At 32.9% G+C, this 21,699-nt stretch overlaps 1 protein-coding gene across 1 annotated transcript in view; it reads right to left on the bottom strand.

Moving 5' to 3' along the window:
- TRPM2_4 (Transient receptor putative cation channel sub M member 2) overlaps nucleotides 1-21,119 on the bottom strand; it is a gene marked incomplete at both ends in the record, with an annotated part of 94,522 nt that extends 73,403 nt beyond the window's left edge. The window contains 6 exons of the mRNA XM_051219310.1: nucleotides 3,112-3,492; nucleotides 5,398-5,487; nucleotides 7,680-7,997; nucleotides 8,614-8,780; nucleotides 10,329-10,503; nucleotides 20,970-21,119. Coding sequence (XP_051066139.1) covers nucleotides 3,112-3,492; nucleotides 5,398-5,487; nucleotides 7,680-7,997; nucleotides 8,614-8,780; nucleotides 10,329-10,503; nucleotides 20,970-21,119 — 1,281 coding nt within the window. The remainder of the gene's footprint in view (nucleotides 1-3,111; nucleotides 3,493-5,397; nucleotides 5,488-7,679; nucleotides 7,998-8,613; nucleotides 8,781-10,328; nucleotides 10,504-20,969) is intronic.
- Nucleotides 21,120-21,699: the final 580 nt, after the last annotated feature.

Raw genomic sequence — 21,699 nt, 5'->3', positions numbered from 1 at the left:
TTTCCTTTTGATATTATCATCTTCAAATGGATTCAATAGATTTGTAGCTTAGTAATAATTTGAATACACACTTTAAATATACAATATTAAATGAATTCTATTCGTTATTGAAAGATGATAAGTTTCACATTATGAATACTTCACATAAGATGTCCATTTTTTTCGAGTAAATTTGCATCTGTAGAAAAGTGTTTACGTGTATGAATTCCTGTATGTATATACAAATTCAAGTCTAAACTTAAAGACCCAAATTGATAATCATTATAATGTATTACCACAAGAAGAACGATTCTTGGTTACAACGTAACAGTCACACTCATCTCATTGGTAAACGATATGATTAACTCTGATGATTGAATAAATCGATGTTAGTTTCATTAAGAAATAATGTATGTCCGATACGAAATTAAAAACAGGATACTACTTAGTGTTTGCATCTAGTTTGAAGAAGTATCTGTGCTTGTATGAACCAGTTAATAAAAAAATGTTCGCTTGGTTTAATTATAAATAAAGAGTGGGATAAATGGATTTTGAAGCTAAAACCTACATGATATTTGTGGGACATTTTTACCAGATCTATTCTATCGATCAAGATGTCAAGTAGCCAATAATCTGAGTGATACAGCGTTAACTACACTACGTTGAACTGTTGATTGGGTGGAGTTATTTGACAGTAAATCATTGACCTAAGTTTCGTGAAACTTGGTCCCTATTAGCCAGGTGCACCACCCTTCACTGATAAGAGAAACCATGCTTCATGTGTGATTCTAATGTGCATCACCCTATTCCATAGTCCGAGACATTACTGCTGAGCTATTTGGGACACAACCAACCACCTTTAGTATTGAAATAATTAGACTGACTAATAACCAATTAGTGGTCAATGTCATATCTCTTAAATCATTAAGTAAAGTTTAATGTTCATCAAACGAATTGCAGTTTGTCCTCTAGTTTCAAAGACTTAATACGTTATGAACTACCGTGAGATGTCAAATGGTTGAAGGCAAAGGAAATTAATTTCACCCTACAGTTAATTTATCCTGATTTATTTCTTATTTATTCTTAAAATATACACACATGACTAAATAATTAACAATATTCCCATACAAATCATTTTGCTGAAGTTGTAATTCTTGCATACTAATTCAGAATGATTTTCGACTGACTAAATAATCTAATTTTATCTATTCAGTAACCCTACCTCAAGCGGTGCATAACTGACTAATATATCTGCTAAGCATGATCTGTAAACATCGGATAACAATTATTTATTCATCATTCAACTTACATTAATGTATCACCATCGTCAGAACTTATCTCCTATGATTAGTATAAAAGAGTTTGTAGAGATCATAGAATTTTTAGCTCATAATTGAAATGATAATCTACACACAAAAATTAATTCTATCAAAATTGCAATCCAGTACATTTTTAATCATATACTACTTACGCCAATATAAGTAGCACACACCACATTATCTCTATGCACACAATATACAATCAAGTTAGTTCGACTACTGACGGATAAAATATCTTATATATGTTCAACTTATTGAATTCTGATACCTATGTGTGGGTGGGTGGGTGGTTGTGTGACTAGGATTTAGTGATATAATGTGACCTCAATACAAGATCAAATTACTTCACGTTTGGTCATACTATAGTTTCACAGTAATTATTAGTCACATTCACTCTAAAATGTCTTTTATTTTAACTTCTCTATAATGTATTCTGTCTTACTTATAGTCAGTACATGCTTTTAACACATGAATACAGATTATAAGAAACTGATCTACCCAGATCAAGCAACTTGTCACATAAACTAATGAGTATGTAAGTTTTCAGATAGATCAAAGCTCCAAATCAGTCGGAAAAAATCTATTGAATAATAAGTGTTTTTGATCAGTCAGTCAGTCAGTAACAATGTAGAACTTCGTATGTACGTACATCAGTTCGAGTTGCCACACCACATTAGCATAGAGATGCAGGTATCGACTCAAATTCCGTAGTGGTAGAGGTAGCAAGAGCATAAGTAGTAATCCGAAAGATTAGGGCTTGAAGATGTTATTCAAAGAGTATAATACAGTGAAATAAATTTGGGAGAGGAAATAAAGGGACATGAAGAATTCAGAAGATTAGAATTTGAGAGAACACAAAGAGTGGATGCACTTGCGCCATTGCAAACGATTTTGAGCCATGTTATTCATAGTTTCTAATCATCGGTTGCTATCATCTCGTGGTCCCCAACCAGGTAGTTTACACCCACCATCTTTACCAAGTACCTGTTTCCTAACAACTACATTACTTATTCGATGGTCCCAGGATATACGAGCAATATTTCGAAGACACCTATGATCGAATACTAGTAACCTACGAATATCCTCTACCCTTACCGGCCATGTTTCACTGCCATAATGTAGGACGGAACGAACTGCTGCGCAGTAAACACGTCCTTTGGTTGATAGGCAGATATCTCGCCTACGCCATAAATGACGAAATTTGGCAAAAGCTAATCGAGACTTCTGTATCCGTGCTGAGATTTCGTCACACGCCAGACCACAAGGGCTGATGAGACTTCCAAGATAAGTGAAGCGGTCGACACGCTCAACTACTTCACTCCCTATCATTAGTTCGGGTGTCGATGCCACCCAATCCTGAAGCAACATTTTGCATTTCGACGGGGAGAATCGCATCACAAACATGCTAGCATTGTTGAGTGTTTTTGATAGTTGCTTAGTTCTACATGACTAATTTTTTTAAGTCAAACACTAAAAAACCTGTTAGAGTATTAGAAATAAAACACTGACAATGTCTAAATGAAATTTAATCCAGTGGTTTAGATTTATAAAATTACAATACATCGTGATTTATATTATGAAATACGGTATGCAGTTTGCATTATAGAGAATTCAGTTTATATAAGACTACATCAGTCATCTTAAAATCTGATACTGAAAAGTATGTTATATTACATCTGGAGAACATTGAAGTAGGTAAACTTATAAATACCAATTTCATCAGAATGATTATCTTTGTAAGGTGATTATCTTAAACGCTCCAGTATGTGAAATTGATTCATTTTCATCGGCAACGACATACATCATAACTTACTCGAACAAGTACCATTGGACAACGATTCAATGTCACTGAAGCATAAATTTGATCTAATGTAGCAGTATTTCCACCTCCAACTATTCCACATATTGGAACTCGAGCAGTTGTTTGACTAGTTGAATTAAGTTCATCCTGCGATATATTCTGTAATATATTGATTTCTTTATCAACCGACTGATTTTCATTTATCTCATTCTTTTGAAATAAATCTTTAACTCCTGTTTTCTTCTCAATTTGTGAACGTGTATACAAGTGACTTTGTCTTCTAATTGTTTGACCTATAAGACCATCAGCTAATGATGGGAGTGTAGCAGATGGTCTTGGAGTAACGGTTATAATTGGAAGGGGAGATTCTTCTGTGCCTTTAAATTTTTGTTCCTTAAATGAATAATTTTAGAAGAATAAAACAAAAAATCACTGTAATATCTAAGTGGATTGTTGTTTATGATAACTGGCTTTTAACTAAATAGGTAATGGGATCGAACCCTGTTGCACAAAATTATGTTTAGGCAACCAACTCTTCATATGAGAAATGTTGTTAGTACTTGGTAAATAAAATGATTTAAAATAAGTAGGTTTTTTGGTGAAAATGTAGGGAAAATTTAACCATGATACAGTTCGGTCAATACTTTAAAGTGTTTGCATATGGAGGCTTAGAGATAGTACGTTGTAAATTAAAATATAGGTTGATATTATAACTAGGATAATGAGCTGTAGTAACTAGAGTATTTGTTCCGAAAAATAATACAATGTTTACACCACATACTGAAATCTTTCTTGTAATTGACCTCTCTTTCCATCGACTACTTATCTTCACTTTTCATGTCAAAGTTATCTATCTTCCTATACATATATACCGTTTATTCTTAGAACGTAGATGCTTTCCTACAAAATCAGTATTCTGATCATAAAATCAGAAATTATAGTCCATTGTATTACATGATTACACTTTTAGCAGTAAAAATCAAATTTAGTGTTTGCAACTGCTTAACAAGCCATAAGAGTAGCTTCAATATATACCTCATTTCATTTCATATTTCAACTGATTCCACAATCAGAGATAAAATTACTTGACGGAATCAAAGCGCTCATTTGAAATGAATTATAATGGAACATGATTTAGTAATGTGTGTTGATAATTTTTAAATCTGAATTAAAGTTTTATCACAGATATTTTTATAGAACAATAATTGTGAACTGAACATCAGTCTGGTACAGCCAAGTCATTTAGGTGGTTGGAGTTATTCAACAAAAAACCTGTTTAACCCTGATGTCGTAGTACTTGACACTAGATAATAATGAGTATCTACAATCTTGAAAGAACTGATGCACCATGTGAGACTCAAACGTGTGTCATCCAATATCATAGTCTCAGACGCTACCATTATGTTATTCGTCTTTTTATGGCACTTTAACTTATTCCAACAATATCGTATGATATTTGTGATTGAAGTGCACGTCCCAGCTACCCTCGTATACAATTATCAACTTAATTCGCGTTAGAGAACAACGGAATGAAATAAGTCAAATACGAGGATGAAGTTTTAATACATATATTTTATACGCTCACTGATCTGAACACACAATTAGCGAGACGAAGCGACAGAAGCAAAAAGGAGAGAGCCTAGCGAGATGAAATAACGCGCAGTAGAGAATAAGAGTGAACCAACTCGATTCAACGAAGCATGACTCAATATTTATAGTGAGATCAAAAATAAGTTACAGACATGTAGGAATGGGATAAGCAATTAACGCACACACTTGAATAAAAACAGGGTTAATAAACGAATAAGTGACAAGGTTAAAATGTGGCTTGAGATGAATGAATAAATTGGCCTGTCCAGAAGCTAGAGTAACCTATGTGGGCTTGATGTATCAACCACTACAGTCTCATGACTGACCTTCTATAAGATTAAAATAATTAAAACTAATTAATGATTCAATAATGACAAGTATTATGTTTGCCTAATCCTTTAGTGCTGATCGAGTTTCATCGATCAATTAAGTCCGGTGATTTACGTGAAACAAAGGACCGACATGCCCTGGGTTCGAACCCCGCTGGCGTGATCATCGATGCGCATTGCTGAGGAGTCCCGTGATGGGACGAAGTAGCCGTCAAGTGCTCCCAGGCATTCCATCGTGATCTAGCTTTAACTGACTGATGAATTCGACTATTAAATTACTAAAATTTCCAAAAAACCTTTTGTCTAAGAATAAAAAAAGCAGTATCAAATAATCTTATCATAGTAATAATGTGTATCGAATTTCAAAAGTTTAGCTTACTTTTTTCCTTAACTTTTTATTTTTACTTAATATCGACTGACTACTGGTTTTTGCTGAACCACTACCCTCACATGTGGAACGTGAAGATGGCTAAAATGTAATAGTAATAATAATAATAATAATAATAATAATAATAATAATAATAATAAAATGTCTATATACTTTCGAAACAGTAATATAAGTGTGGCGTGTGCTACTTATATTGACATAAGTAGTATATGATGTTGGTCGTGAACAGAAGGTCTGACAGCAGAGAGACAAGAGGATCGAACAGTAAAGAATGGAAACAGGATGCAATTTGTATGGAAATGCAAGAACAATGAAGTCTGAATCATTTTGTGACAATTGGTGGACATTTTGCAAATTAAGCATTTACTTTATGATTGTTAGATTTTATTAACAAGTCCTGTAATTTTGTGTTAAGTACATTCGAGTGTCCCCACTGATGTCCTGTTCACTACATAAGTAGTATTTGGCCAAGTGAATAAAGTCTGTAGATAAAAATAGACTTTATAACCTTAATTCTCTAAGTCAATTTATTCGCCAATCGTGTAAACAATGTGAAATATTATTCCTATTTTAACTACCTTAATATATCCTTCTATATCATTACTTATAATAAGTCACTTTAATAAAAACTGATAATTTGTCATGATGTTACACTCGAGCTAAATAAGCTCAGCGGTTGGAATATATTATCTACTATCTACCCTTTGTCCGAACAAGACATGATTATATAATGTGATTCATGGGTTTAAGGAGTAATACTAACGATCTATGTATATATATATATATATATATATATATATATATATATATATATAATTTATCATTTTCTCTGACTACTGATGATATAGACCAGATAATAGATGAACCTTCCATTCAAATGAATGAAAATCTATCTATATATTGTCTATAAATATTAGTATTTGGTCTATGAATGTGGAAAATTAATATTTAGCATAGATATCACTCTTTATGTACAGTTCAACTCAACCTAAAGTTGCAATGAAAGAATGATTGAATGGTCTATACTGAACTGTCCTACGATTGGATAAATTGTTATCTAAAGTGATTTTGATCACGTGGCCTGCTTGGACATTCAGGCTACCTGTTCCTGCCATCTAAATATTTCAACAAGTTATCTAATTTTGTTTGTCTTAATACATCATTATGTCTATTAATTGCATAACCTATTCAGGTACGTTTCTGATGGCAATATTCAGCGAAAAGAATGTACATTCTTTAGATGTTGATTTACTGGACTGCTAACATCTAACTGGAGATCGATCAATATTTATCGCCAGGATCGACAAAGAAATAAGAGATGGAAACTTGTTGAAATACTTTATGCTGAGAATTCTGTATTGTACCAAAAATATAATATTGAATAAAGCTAATAATGATAATTGGCCAATGATTTATACTGTTCATTTTTAGTCTAGTCACTTTTTAACAGATGAAAGGCTTTATGAAAACGGTTTATTCCGTACGAACTGATAGAAAATGAAGCATCATGATACTCTTGACATGGATAGCTTTTAATGATTATTCCATGGTCGTCTAGCTTCAATTGACTCATGATTTCAATCAGTGAAAATTTCTAAAATTTCCACAAAATTCCTTCTCATAATAATCACCTGCTCATTAGTGACTGACTTCAAGAGGCATTTCAAGGAGTTCTAGTGAGAAGCCGTTACCAGGGGAGTCCAACCGGGTCTGTTGTGAGCTCACTGAAGACAATGGTGAACGGTGGCGCAACTTCGTGGATTGGTTGAAGTTAAACATTAACACCGTTGGATGCCGGCTCAGAAGTCTAGTTGGTTAAGCGCCTGGCACGAGACTCATAGGCCCTGGGTTCGGATCTCTCGGGGTGCGGGATCGTGCACGCGCACCGCTGAGGAGTCCCGTACTAGAACGAAACGGTCGTCCAGTGCTTCTAGGTTTTACATGGTGGTCTAGCTTCAATTGACTCACAATTTCAATCAGTAAAAATTTCCAAAATCTCCACAAAACCCGTTCTGATATTACACAATATAAAAAATTGATGATTCAAAAGTAATTTACCGATTGAGATCCTTAAATTTTCTAGGCTTATAGCTCAGGAACGTTGTAGGTGTACACTATTGTAAAGTTCCAAAACAGAGTGATATATTTATCTAGTATGTTTTATTATCAGTAATATTCTTAATGATATCAATTCACAATAAAAACATACTATAAATTATTCGGTTTAATATATCATTGAATAAAACTAGTAATAATCAACTTTCTTCACATACTTTTGCCCATGTTATTATAGTACGTTCTAACATAATACGAGTTTCTAATAGTCGATCTTCCAATGTTTGCTCTTGTTTAAGTATTGGATCAGTAAGTATTAAAAATTGATGATTTGAATTTAAACGATACGTTTTTGTTTTAGTCAGTGATTTATTAGATAATTTAATTACAGAACTATCAATTTGTTGACCGGATTCATTGAATTGCCATAGATCTGCTTCCATTGAAGTAGTTGCTGTATTAGTAATATCATCGGTTTCTTCATCAGATAAAGGATCTGGATATAATACATTTGAAGAAATATCTTTACTCCTTACCTAAAATTAATTTAAAAAAAGGAATGATCACTAGTGCTTTTTTTCTGAAACGAAAACTTATACTCATTGATCATGAATAAAGAATGAGCAAATATTAAAATAACGGCGAGACTGTAGTTTATGGATGAATCAATCAGGTACAAGATAGCAAGTCTTGAATTTTGGCGCCAAATTCATTTACCCATTTGTCTAAATAGCGTTTTGGCATTTTAGCTGATGTCCATTCGTGATGAAAACCCTAAATCAAATTCCTAACCCCAACCACTAATTGTAAATTATAATCTCTATTCTTCACACAGATTTATAATTCTCATTTGGCCCTGGTAATTAAGTGGACATTCCTTACATCATAAAGGCATCATGTGTCAACTGTTTTTAAACTCAGACGTCAAGTCAAGGTAATGTGATTAGATTTGACCAGCACAGTTTGTGAGAAGGATGGTAATACTAGTTGGCTATATACAGTAAAACAAATAGATTCGCCTTCGAACCTACGTCTTATAAGTTATAGGCTGAGTACATTAGTCACTAAGCTATCAATACATAAATATCTAAATAACATTGTTAGAATCATCAGGAGGAATATTATTAACAGTAATTAATAATTTCAACTTACATTATGATTAGCTAAATCAAATAATTCTTGATAAGTCACTCGTTCAGTATGCGCAACACCAACCATTATCATATGATCATTTCCATAAGCTTCAGTGTAATCACGTACCGCTTCACCTGCAACTTTTGTCATACCATGATCAAAACCATCGGTTATAATCCAACATCCTGAATGTAATGAAATTTACCGAAATATATATGCGCAATAAGATGATGAACTTAATTTATTTACTTACAAAACTATTCATAGACAAATTAACATTGGAAAGAAAGTCAAAGGAGAATACAAAAAAGATCGTAGTTACTCTAAGTTAGTAGATGTATATACAAAACTAAAAATTAAAGCCCATAAAATGTACTTAACATGTTTTAGTAAATATCAAAGGTAGCACATTGCACATCACATCTCCGTCCTCAATCACTGAATTTATTCCAGAAGAATAGATGAAATTTTTGATAAGTATTCACTGATTCATATTGATGGTTTGGTGTACGATAAATTTCTAGAAACTTTGGTATAAATATGTCGTATTGGGAAGTTAATTGGACTAAAATTATTGAGGAATGTCGACCAGTGAAGTTGTATAATGTCAACGTCACACTAGTTATTAAGAAAAAAAAGACACTGACTGCATAGTCACATTCCCGTCATGATGTTTGTATGCTATTGTGGTGTGTGCTACTGATGTCGATAGATATAAGTAGTGTGTATCATCATTTATAAAAGAAATACGTGGTGGCAGAAGGTTAAGATCTTAAAGAAGAAAACGGGAACAGAGAATGATTGGTGTGTAAACGAAGGAACAATGAGGTCTGAGACGATTGACTGATATTTTTTAAATGAAGTATCCACTGTATGGTTCACAAATCTTATTAAGGGGTTCTGTAATTTTGTATTTCAATACACTCGATTGTCCCCTGTTGTGTTCTCGTTCACTACACTATGAATTTAAAGTCACTGTAATCTGTGAATCTTTTTTGTTAAGAAATACTATACAATTAACTTTCTTGATAAGTTTAGACAGTGCAACCAAATGACTTTATTATTTATTTATTTATTTATTTCAACACAAATATTGGTACAAAGAGGCACCGAATACATATGCGCTACACACGTTACTTGGTTTGTGTGTGGGCTGTGATACTGACCGGGTGCCCAGACTGAAGCAGGTGGTTTTCTTAGGGGGCAACATTCGGAGTCTTTGACCTAAAGGTCTGATCCACAAGGTAGTGAAGCAACGTCAGGAGATGCAGTCCCATGGTAACCGGTGACCAAAGATTGGTCCATACGCCAGTTATTCCCTCCGGTTCCTAGAACGCATGTACACCTTATATCCCCCGACCCGGTTAAAGCACCGAATATTCGCTTTTTGTCCTTTCACTTTCGTAAACAACACCTCTGCCGCGAGAAGGCAGTGAGTAGGACTTCCCTGACTCTTTTCTCTTTATTACTGATCATGAAATATTTCACAGTATAAACTTAGTTTCCTATAAGAATTGCTGATCATGCTCTTTTCTAAAATTATTCAACCCGATTGCTGCAAGATTAGAGTTTCCAAGGTTTAATCCTTGACAAGGTTCTGAATATCAAGTACAAACGAGTCACATGCTAGGATGAAACAAATGTCAAATGCATCCCGTTAAAAAAAGCTATTGCAGTAAATATTCATTATCAATGTTCATAGTATATCTTCTGGTATAAAATCCATCACTGACCTGAACCTTCAGCTGCTTTCCATAAACCCTTTTTCAGTGTGTTCTTAAAACGTTTAGTTAATTCAGCATGTGAACTAAGAATACTGATAATTAATGTTGGTGGTTTCAAATTCCATTTTTCAGTTAAAATACGCTTCCATTGATCTTGAGTGTTCTGTTGATCTGTACGAACATACTATTGAAAAAGGCAAAAATATGTCATATATATATATATATATATATATATATATATATATATATATAAAGTGTGTACCTCGTGATGAATATTTAAGATTATATCTTTGTTACGAACTTAGCAATCAAAATATTGATAAAATACAACGTTAAGATATGTTAGATAAATGTCATTCTATTAGGATTGTACAGAAGCAAACTAAAATCAGTACGAACACAAACTTCTGAACGTCTGTTCTCAAATCTATATAACACTAAAATTCCATTATTTGAAAACAGGACTCTAGAGCAATTAGACTATGTTTTGTTGTAAATATCAGTAATGGGGTTGTGGAGATTGTTGAGTTTATTATTGAGATCATGAATCGATCAATGTTAGACCACTATTGAGATCCTGGAAGCACTGGATGGCCGTTTCATTCTAGTGTGGGACCCCTGACCATTGCACATCCACGGTCCCGCACGCGGGAAAAATATGCAAAAACTTTATGAAAAATATTCAAATGAACTCACTCAATAGTTTTCATTACAGACCATTCTTAGTTGTTTAAAAACATTGTAAAGCAGAGAGTATTCAATAACTATTTTGTTGTAGTATGCTGTTCTCTAACAGTTTGAAACCACCGAACAATGATATTGGACAATAGCCATAAAATATTGAAGGTTCATAAAAGCCAGATGTATGAACCTTCTGATGTTGGCTTAGTGGTCTAGAGGCTAGTCACTTTCTGAAAGACTTGAATATCACAGGTTCGATCTGTGGTGTATTCATGAATTCTCAATGTTAGAAAGAAACAGCTGTCCAGTAATTCCTAGTTTCTAACGGGTTTTTATAGTTAAGATCATTTTATGATGTACACTATGAAATTCGGTGGCGGCTCTGGCAGCTCAGTGGTAACGTCTCTGACTGTGAAGCTGGGTGACACGAGATCGAATCCGCCAGGGGGCACCAGTTCCCTCAAGATTACAGGTACACCTTGCTGACGAGTGCCAAGTAGCACGAAACCCGTGTCCAGAGTTTCCTGTCGACTACCTCCAACCACCATCTGGAACTCAACTATTTATACAAACTCTAAATTTTACTTATTGGTCAGCTTCCACAATTACTCACTGATTAATATAAATTATGAAAAAACAATTTTCTGTAATCACAGAAAACCACCTTTTTTCAGCACATCATATCAAGGAAGGTTTATTACATTTAAATTTTAATAACTTTTATTGTTGCTAATTATATTATAAGTATCACTGCAATGAATAGCAAAAATCATGTCAGCGATCACATCAAAATAATTCACAATTGATTAGTCACTGGGTGGTGATCAATGTCATGACTATCAGATCATTCTTAGTGTAGATCGAATACTATCAACTAAGTTGCAATGTGGCCATTAGTCTAGGTAACTCAACATTGATTGATCACCGCCCAGTGGTAACATCTCTGACTGTGAAGCTGGATAAAACGGGATCTAATCCCTCAAGATTACAGGTACACCTTGCTTACGAGTGCCAAATAACACGAAATACGGGTCCTAGACTTCTTGTTGACTACCATCAACCACCATCTTATCACATCAAAATCATAATTGTACTATTCGTACACTAATAATATTATAGTTTAAGATTGAAACATTCAATTATTATTATCATTCTTATTTTGCCTTACATCTATAAGCATAGAATAATCTGTATGAAAATTTGTTAATTTTTGCAAACAAGTAAAAGATATCACTATGCATAGGGAAATAAATCTCTGAAAAAAAGAAAAAGAAAAAAAAACAAACAAGCAAAACAAACCCCAACGTAATTATCATTAACCTTTAACTAATTAACTAGTAGTAATATTCATTACATTCACAAATTTTTACAAGCTTAATCAATAATGAAACTAGGACAATAAACCCATAATTTCAATCTTCTTTGCTTCTCTCTATCTAACTCCCTCTCTCACTTTCTCTCTAGTTGTCGACACTAGTCAATATTATATGTAGTCAATTTCTTTACAAATGAATAAGAGAAATAAAAATACACAATATTAAATTGTATAAGACCAATGTTGAAATAACTTCGTAACAAAAATTTCCTGAATTATTTATTAACGGTGAATTAAACCTTACTATACAAATGTACACACGTACATATATATAATATGCACTACTACTGTAATTCTGTAATTACACTGCAATATTATGTCTACATATATACATATACATATATCTCCGTATAACAGTCCGGAAGTTGTAATCAGAATAGTAAATCTGATTTCCTGTATAAACTACCTCTATTCATTTGAGTTCATTATTGAGTAAGTGAATTTTTTTTAAAAAGTAAAAAAAAAATAAAAAAATAAAGAAACTTTAGGGCGTTAACTATTAAATATTTTTTTAATGTTGGATACTTTATTTTTTCAACAAACAAAAAAAGAGAAAGAAACCAAAGCTTACTGTAACATAAAATATGATTATTGCTATGATTATTTATGTATATACATAGATATTCTATATTCTGTAAGATTAAAATTTGAAGAAACCGCTGTATATTTATTTAAATGTTTAGAAACAATTAAGAAGAATATTGAATGTTGAATATAATTATCATAATCCAACTGACAACAAATATGATGTTTTAGTTAGTTAACTTGATAAGGATTTATTTTATAAAGATTTACTATTATTATGTACGAGTACGAAAATGTAAATTCCCTAGAACTTCGACCAATATAACTCGTTCTACGGGAGCAGTCAAACTGATAAATACAAAATGAGATGGTCATTCTAGGTAATTGAATTTTTCTAGCCTTGGGTGTCATCATTGGACGCGTAGAAAACACTAATCACAGCTCTCCGACGTTAAAAGATTTTTGTATTGTCCTGCGTAATCTCTGAATAATATTTCACTAGCCGCATTCCCTCTGAATTGTAGACGTATAAACAGTGATTTATTCTTCACCGTTTACATTTTACCTATTTACACCTTTGTGATCATATATTTAATTATAAACTTTCTCGGGTAATCGTTCTGTCGTGAACACCTCCCAGTGTGGCTAAACAAACGCATGATGAAGAAAGTGAACAGCTCGATATTGGCACATTTAGTACAAAATGGTCATAGTGCCCGTATAAACCAATCTTTTCCATTTATTTATAAGGTCAGTAATTTTTGCCAAAAATTCTCAGACTTAAAGTCCTTTAAACGGCTGAAGCAGTAGCCATCCGGATGAAAAAATTGGAGCTATGCGTATAGAAGAAATATCTTCAACCACTCCTCCTCCCCTGGCTAACATCAAGGCCGATTAATCAATCGTAATCTTAGCTATGGAATGACCTATAGTCAATTGTAATTGTCTCTGTTATCTTTATTCACAAATCTTTGTATTATTATTATTACTATTATTATTACTGGTTAAACATCATTATTAATCTCCCCTATACATGATTCATTCACTTTGCATTTATCTCTCCTTATTACGTCTTACTAATTTTCCACTAGTTGAAATCATGAGCCGGCATCCAACGGTGTTAATGTTTAACTTCAACCAATCCAAGAAGTTGCACCACCGTACACCGTTGTCTTCAGTGAGCTGATATCTCACAACAAACCAGGCTGGACTCCACTGGTAACGGCTTCTCACTAGAACTCCTTGAAATGCCTCTTGAAGTCAGTCACTAATGAGCAGGTGATTATTATGAGAAGGAATTTTGTGGAAATTTTAGAAATTTCACTAGTTGAATTCATGAATCTCCACAAAACCCCTTCTCTTATTAATTTTTCATACAATATAGCTTTTCACTAAACAGATGACCGGATTGTAATTGTACTATTATTTCTCTCACTCTATCTGACCCATATTTATTCTGATTATGGACCTTAAATTTCATTTAACATATACGCAGACTCAAGTTAACATTCTGAGTCATATCAACATGAACAATCTTATTCTATTTTGTTTAACAATCCAAAATTCACGTACTTTAAACGATATACGTTGCCCTTAACCTGGCTATTTTTTTCGGATTATTAATTTGGATATATGAATTGTAGAACCTGAAGAGAATTGATCGAAAAGAATATTCTTCGTTCAAATACTAGTCTTTTAATATGATGGGGATCTTTAAACGATTATAAGCATTTATTTTACAAAGATTGACTATTATTAAGTACTAACAAAGTTCAGTTCACTTTTGAAGGTGAATACTTTCGTCAGATTGATGAGTAGTCCGCTACGATCACTATAAGCCGATGTGTTCATGGCACATGGTGAAAATCTGGCTGATGACTTAATCGAAAACATGTCACTTTATAAAAGATATGTGGACGATATCTTCGTTTTTTGTGAAAGAAATGAGGATATGTACTGTTTATTGAATAAATTTAACAATCTCTAAAACCATATCATGTGAAGAGGAGAAGAACGATCGGCTTCCCTTCTTAGATATACTTCTAATTAGACGAGAAAATGGCTCAATCAAACGATCCATTTTTAGAAAACCAACGTGGATAGGTCAATACCTTAGTTATTATAGTTATTGCCCCGTGCAATACAAACGGGGTTTGATAAGGTGCCTATTCAATAGGCTTGATCGTATTTGTACAAATGACGCCATTAATGACAATGTTAGGTTGCTAAATAAAACATTAATGGAAAGTGGTTATCCTCTGAAATTCGTAAACAGATGGAAAGTTCATGGTATAGTGAGACATACAATAGCCTTGTCAAAAAAAGCCTATCTACATCACTTTATCATTTAGAGGTGATTCAAATAGCCTTTTATTGAAACAAAGGCTTAAATCAGTCATCAACAAAACATATTGCGCAGCATCGGCCATTATAAAAGAAAGAACAAGGTGCATGCTTTATCCCAAACCTAAAAGACATGAAAACGATTGTGTCACATCTTAATGTGTTTACCAATTTAAATGTGTGTTTGATCACATATGCCCAGGGAGGAGCAATCGTGATCTCAAAATTAGGGTGTTTGAACATGCACCAAAACGGTTGCAGAAACAAATAAAATCAGATGACCCAATAAGAGTAGAGGATAAGCAATCACCATCATCTGTTGCTAAACATATAATCGAAACAGGCCATAAGATTGATCTTAACTCGGCATTTTTGTGTTGCATAAAAGTGTAAAATGGTGTATACTAAGGTTTATTGAAGCCTTAGCCATACGAAAATTCAAACCCCCTTTGTGTATTCAAAAATAGTTTGTCCTCACCTGGTAATATTGGCTTATCATCCAGAGTGATTAGGTTTCAAATTGTGTTCACATTATTATTATTATTACTCTTATGATTATCCTTGTCTCCTCTTACCCCATTTCCAGTCTAGTTAACCTTTCATTTTCATATATAAATGTTCATAACAAGTATATGTGTGGTCAGATTGTTCGAAATGTATTGTTCTAATATATCACATAGTTCTGATAATCTTCACATCACTACAGGAAGCCATATGTAATCAACTCCATTCTCGAGATCAATAAGAGTTCTGTCTTAATATGAGGTAACAAAATTTCTTTTTTTGGATAGATCTAATCTCCTCTCTGATTTGTATGTGATTATTATCATTGAGTGTACTATTTGGTCGATGTGTTTATTTTTATATTAGCAAAATATCCTCAGCCGTGTTTGCATTCCGAGCACAATTTACAAGTGTTTATAAATAATACATAACTAAATTCGTTTTCAATCTTATATTAGCTTATCGATAATCTACTGTTCGATATGAATCCTAAGTAAGACTGATGAAGCAAACCTGACCTTAGAAAGAGTCTATTACTGGTATAAAATATAAAGAGTTAACTCATAATATATAGAAACATTCTAAGTTTCCAGCTAGTTGGCATTCATCAACAAGAATCATCCACAATATTGAGGGTATTGACGCTCTTTATAGAGTCTGAACTCAGATCATTCATAATCAAAAGTAGTAACGTTGCTATTGAACTATCTGAGTGGTAACTTGCTTGTAAGACTAAAAAACAGATTGATCATTGTCTAGTCTGTGAATGCTGATTGATTTCTATCAACTGCATTGGAATAAAACTAATCTGAGTTATTCGATATAGAATATAACATTCTTTTATGTTAGATATCTGAAGTTATTAATTGTTAGTTGTGTACTAGGCAACGGTTTTCAGAAATGATGACCAGATTAGACAAACGAAATTAAATACTTGGATCTCTGTAGATTTACTTACAGAATTATTATTAAAATGTTATCTGCATGTAAATTTCACATATTTAATGTAAAAACTAAACAAACAATTAAACGGAATTGTAGTAAGTTGGTAACTGGGTCCCATGTTAGCCAACAGTTTCCTGGCAAGACCAGATTTCTGGCCTCTTGTACTGAATATTGAAAGCTTCTCAATATTACATACAATATGTGTATAACATATTTTATCCTCTATAGCGGTCATACTAGTCGGTTTTAGACTCTGAGAGGATTTAATAAAGTTTATCTATATACTAATTTCATAGTCAAGGAAAGAAATAGTGGTAGGATAACCCTCCTAGAAAGAGAGTAAACTAATCAATAGGAAGAAACCAGAACAAGAAACGTACTTGATTAGGATAATACATAAACTATCATAGTTTTATTCCTCTCCAATATCATAAAATGCATCTGATGAAAGCTTCTTACTATAAAATTAAAACCATATGCTCTACAAATACATTCGAGGAAGAAACAAATGCTTTATGTAATACTCTAAGGGGAATAGTTATCCAGGGAAGTTTATAAACGAACAATTCGCCGAAAAACAAATAGATTTAGGATATTTAGAATCCATGGTTAACTGAAAGTGTAAATCGAAATTAAATAAAATTTAGTAGTTAGCTTAAACATCTTTCATAATGTTTCTAAGTTGTTATCACTGTCATCCAAACAAAAACCCTAACGTTATTCTCACCGTTGTTAGAATGATTGTATACTCCATAATATTATATATTATTATCATTATTATTATGCGGTATGGCAACTTGGACCGATGCATATATGTGCCTGGTCCTACATTGTAGCTGACTGACTGACCTATTATTATTATTATTATTATTATTATTATTATTATTATTATTATTATTATTACTGATCATAAAATGTACATCTTCTTTGAAAATACAGATTTTTAATAGAATTTTTATTTTCTAATTAATTTGTATGGAGATTAGCAGTTCCTAAATGGTGCATTAGTACCAAATGAATATCGGCTAGATAGATGTAAAATACCTTTCAGTACATTGATAAATCAAATGAACTTAATAAATGAGACAATCACTTACTAAAGATCAAATTCTACTTAACAATATTAGTGAAATTTTAAAATAAGTGAACTAATCCATTACTATTCAACAGAATCATAATCAGTAACGCTCATCCCAACATACAAATAATTATAGAACACGAACAGAGTGACATGTTCCACTTTCTTGATGTTGCTATAACACGTAGGAGAGACGGGAAGGTCCAACGTTCGCTTTATCGAAAAAGTACTTGGAATGGCATCTACCTGAATTTCATTAGCTTTTGTCCACTCAGTTACAAGAAGGCATTAGTTAAAACACTGTTTTATAGAGCAGAAAGGATATGTACCACTGACAAACTGGAAGAACAATTGATAAACGGGGAAAAATGCCTACGAAACAACATTTATCCACAAAAGTTTATTGACAAATATAAAAAGCGTGAAGAAAACAATACTGAAGTAATTACTGTGAATAAAAAACCAATAACTATAAATCTTAACTTCAAAGGTGTTGATGTTGCAAACACAATCAACAGGAGACTAAATACTGAGCTAGCCAGAACTTATCCGGCGGCCAAACTTCTAATTCTGTATAAAACAACATGTTCAATAACTTCATCAAAGGTTGATAAGCATCCTTTTCATGTTACCGCCAATTGTATTCATAAATTTACGTGTACCTGCCAAAGCAGCTACATTGGCCGAACTGAAAGGAGAGCGTATCTCAGATTTTTTGAACATGTTCTACAAAGCCTCAGAACAAAAGAAAGAGAGACTCTAAATAGTGCAATCACCAAACATCTCCTTGATACAGGACATCAGGTCGATACCCTACAATCATTCAAGATGATTAGTAAGCAGACAAACTCCAGTCTTCTGAAGTTTGCTGAAGCAGTTGCTATCAGGCGCCAAAAACCTGATTTATATGTTCTTTTCCTTTAAACTCTTTCTTACACTTATCACATCATCGAGTTTTATTTCAACTATCTCCCAAATTAATAATCTTGTTTTATCAACTGAACTCTACTCACTATACTCTTATCAATGTTTACTTGTTTCTAGCCCTTTGAACTGTTGTCACAATGTTCTTTTACATAAGATATATATTTACAGTATGCAGTCTATTAAATTGCTTTACACCCTTGCTATACTATACGAACATGTCTTCAATATAACTTCCAACCAAACCTCTCATGTAAATAATTTAAACCCATTATGTAATTATGATTTTAAATATCACAGGTTGTAAGCTGACGAGAACCAACGAAATAAAAATGAATTCATGCTATTCTGCTAGAATGTTTGTTCTCACTCTTTTCAGAATCGTAATCATTCCCAAATTCCAAGGTCACTAATTAGACCTAGTTTACGTTATTATTGTGCACTAAATCGAACTAATGAAGTAGAACGAACTTGTGATCAGTAGGAGCACTTTTGCCGTAAGTAGGGTAGAATTTCACAAATAATATTAATTAACAGTCTTATGGAATCAACTACTATTCTGCACTAAATATGATAATATTTAATCTCTTAGAAACAACCAACAGTAGTTACCAGTCTATTTGATGCAACTAGATATAAATTCACAAAAATATACAAATTTATGAATGATAAAATAACGCATAATTATTTAACTTAACATCTAACCAATCTCTAACGATAATCACTACGCTATAACTCAAATTAAACGAAGTTGAAATGGTACCAATAGTTGCGAACCCAGTTGCTCAGCTCGAAACTTGAATGTCCTAGATTCAGCCCTCATGAGTCTATACGTGTGTACTGAGGAGTAGTCCTTTATTGGGACCCTTCACTTTTGAAGTCAATTAGATAGCACGATGTTGTTGACAAGCTCACCACTTTAGTGGCCCGATATATGACTCCAGTTATATCGTATGAATGTCATTGAAGTACACATTTTGGTCATCTTCGTATATTATCATTGACTTAACTCACATTGGTGAAGAACGGAATTAAATAAGTTAAATACGAGAGTGGATTTCGAATACATATAATTTGTACGATCATTTATTTGGACAGACAATCAGAGGAGAGAGCGAATGAAAATGGCGTGCCGTGGAGAAGGCGTGTGAGCCAACTTCACTTAATCAAGCGTTAATCGATATTTATAGTGCCACAAAAATAAGTGACAGATATGTGATGAATGAAATAAGAAGTGCACATACATACGCTCATATAAAAAAGTCAAGGTTGATAAGCAAATAATTGACAAAGTCAAAATGTGACTCATGAAGAACGAATAAACTGGTTTGTTCGAAAGCTAGAATAAACTGTGTGGGCTTAACACAGTAACCGAAACTACAGTCTCATACTAAGGTAATAATACCTAGACTGCGATCAATCTCTACTGCAAAACAACATAGTATTTTATCACATGAAACAAAGTAACAATAACGATTAGGTGAAAATATAATTTATGGACGAACTTTGAACGACGCCAGACTGACCTTGAGAGTGTCCACCTAATAACCAGTACCGAAATGAGAATCATAAACCTGTGTAAGGAATTAGAATTATGATTTACAGTTGATAATTAAAGTTCGAAATTAGATTTAAGGTTTTCATCACGAATTGACATCAGCTATAATGCCAAAACTCTATTTATCCGAATGGAACGAGTGAATTTCGCTTCGAAGTCAGTCAGTCTGTCAGCTACAACGTAGAACCAGGCACATATATGCATCGGTCCAGGTTGCCACACCTTATTAGCACACCATGATCAATACCGGATTTATAGAAATAGTTAATTCAATGGTGGTAATATATAAAAGAAAGATTGCATATAAGGATATAGTACAGAAAGAAAGAATTAGCTGATAGAAAGAAAGATATGAGGCCATTTTAATCTCATAGTTTAAGGGAAGACAGAGAGTGTATACACCTACGCCATTGTGATCGATTTTGAGTCATGTCACCATGAGTCTCCAACCATTGGTTTCGATAGTCAAGCGGACCCTAACCAAGTGAGTCTGTATCTACCAATATGGTTCCGACTAGAAGTTAGTGACATCAAGGACTGACACCACATTTTGGTTTGGTTTCTTTCAACCATCTCCAATACCGGTTAGCATTGCACATCGTCGCATCAAAACCTTTTATCTTATACATGATTAATTCATCCATGAATTCTAGTCTCGTCAACAGTTAAAAGTTGTTTTTTTCAAACAAATAAATAAACACAATAGTAATGCATTACTTTGACTGGTTCTTCACATCCAGGAAAATGAATTTCACCATAACTATGAATAAAATTATATTCATCAGTTTTTTCTATTTCAATATCTTGTTTATGGATTGTTTTTTTACGTAATGTTGATTTTTGAAATGTAGTTGATTTTTGAGTCATTTTATTGTTTGTTTAGTTAAGATTGGAACAAATAAGCAACTATAATATCTATGTATGAAATAAATTCCCATTCATGATAGTGTCAAGTTAATATGAATGTAATTTAAGCAATATGAAATATTTCATTGACACCATTGGACATAATGTATCGTTAATTTGAGTAGTGATTTACTAATCACTGATTGGTTGGTAGGTGTTCTTGTTTTGTTTTTGTTTTTATAGGTGAATTATAAAAGCTATGCTATGCTATACTTTCAATATCTATTAAATATAATGGATAGATTTTAGGTGGTCAATCACTAAAGTTGAAGAATCATTGGATAGCTATTTGATCTTAGTATTTGAATCAGTCGTGAGTGATCAAAATCTCACTAAAGATCGAATTCAGGATATTTAGGTTGTTTTTCTGGGAGCTCATAACTTTTAGATCATTGAGTTAAGATTCAATGGTTTACATGTTTAACTTTAATCGATTCACAGTATTTTTGTTATATCCCGATAAGAATAATGAATGGAAACTTTCGGGATTCATTTATGGACCAATACTATGAGTATATTTTTATCGTGTAATTGTTATGTA

Source organism: Schistosoma haematobium, chromosome 4 (assembly GCF_000699445.3).
Source record: "Schistosoma haematobium chromosome 4, whole genome shotgun sequence".
NCBI classification, from domain to species: domain Eukaryota; kingdom Metazoa; phylum Platyhelminthes; class Trematoda; order Strigeidida; family Schistosomatidae; genus Schistosoma; species Schistosoma haematobium.
This window is presented reverse-complemented; position numbering and strand designations above follow the sequence as displayed.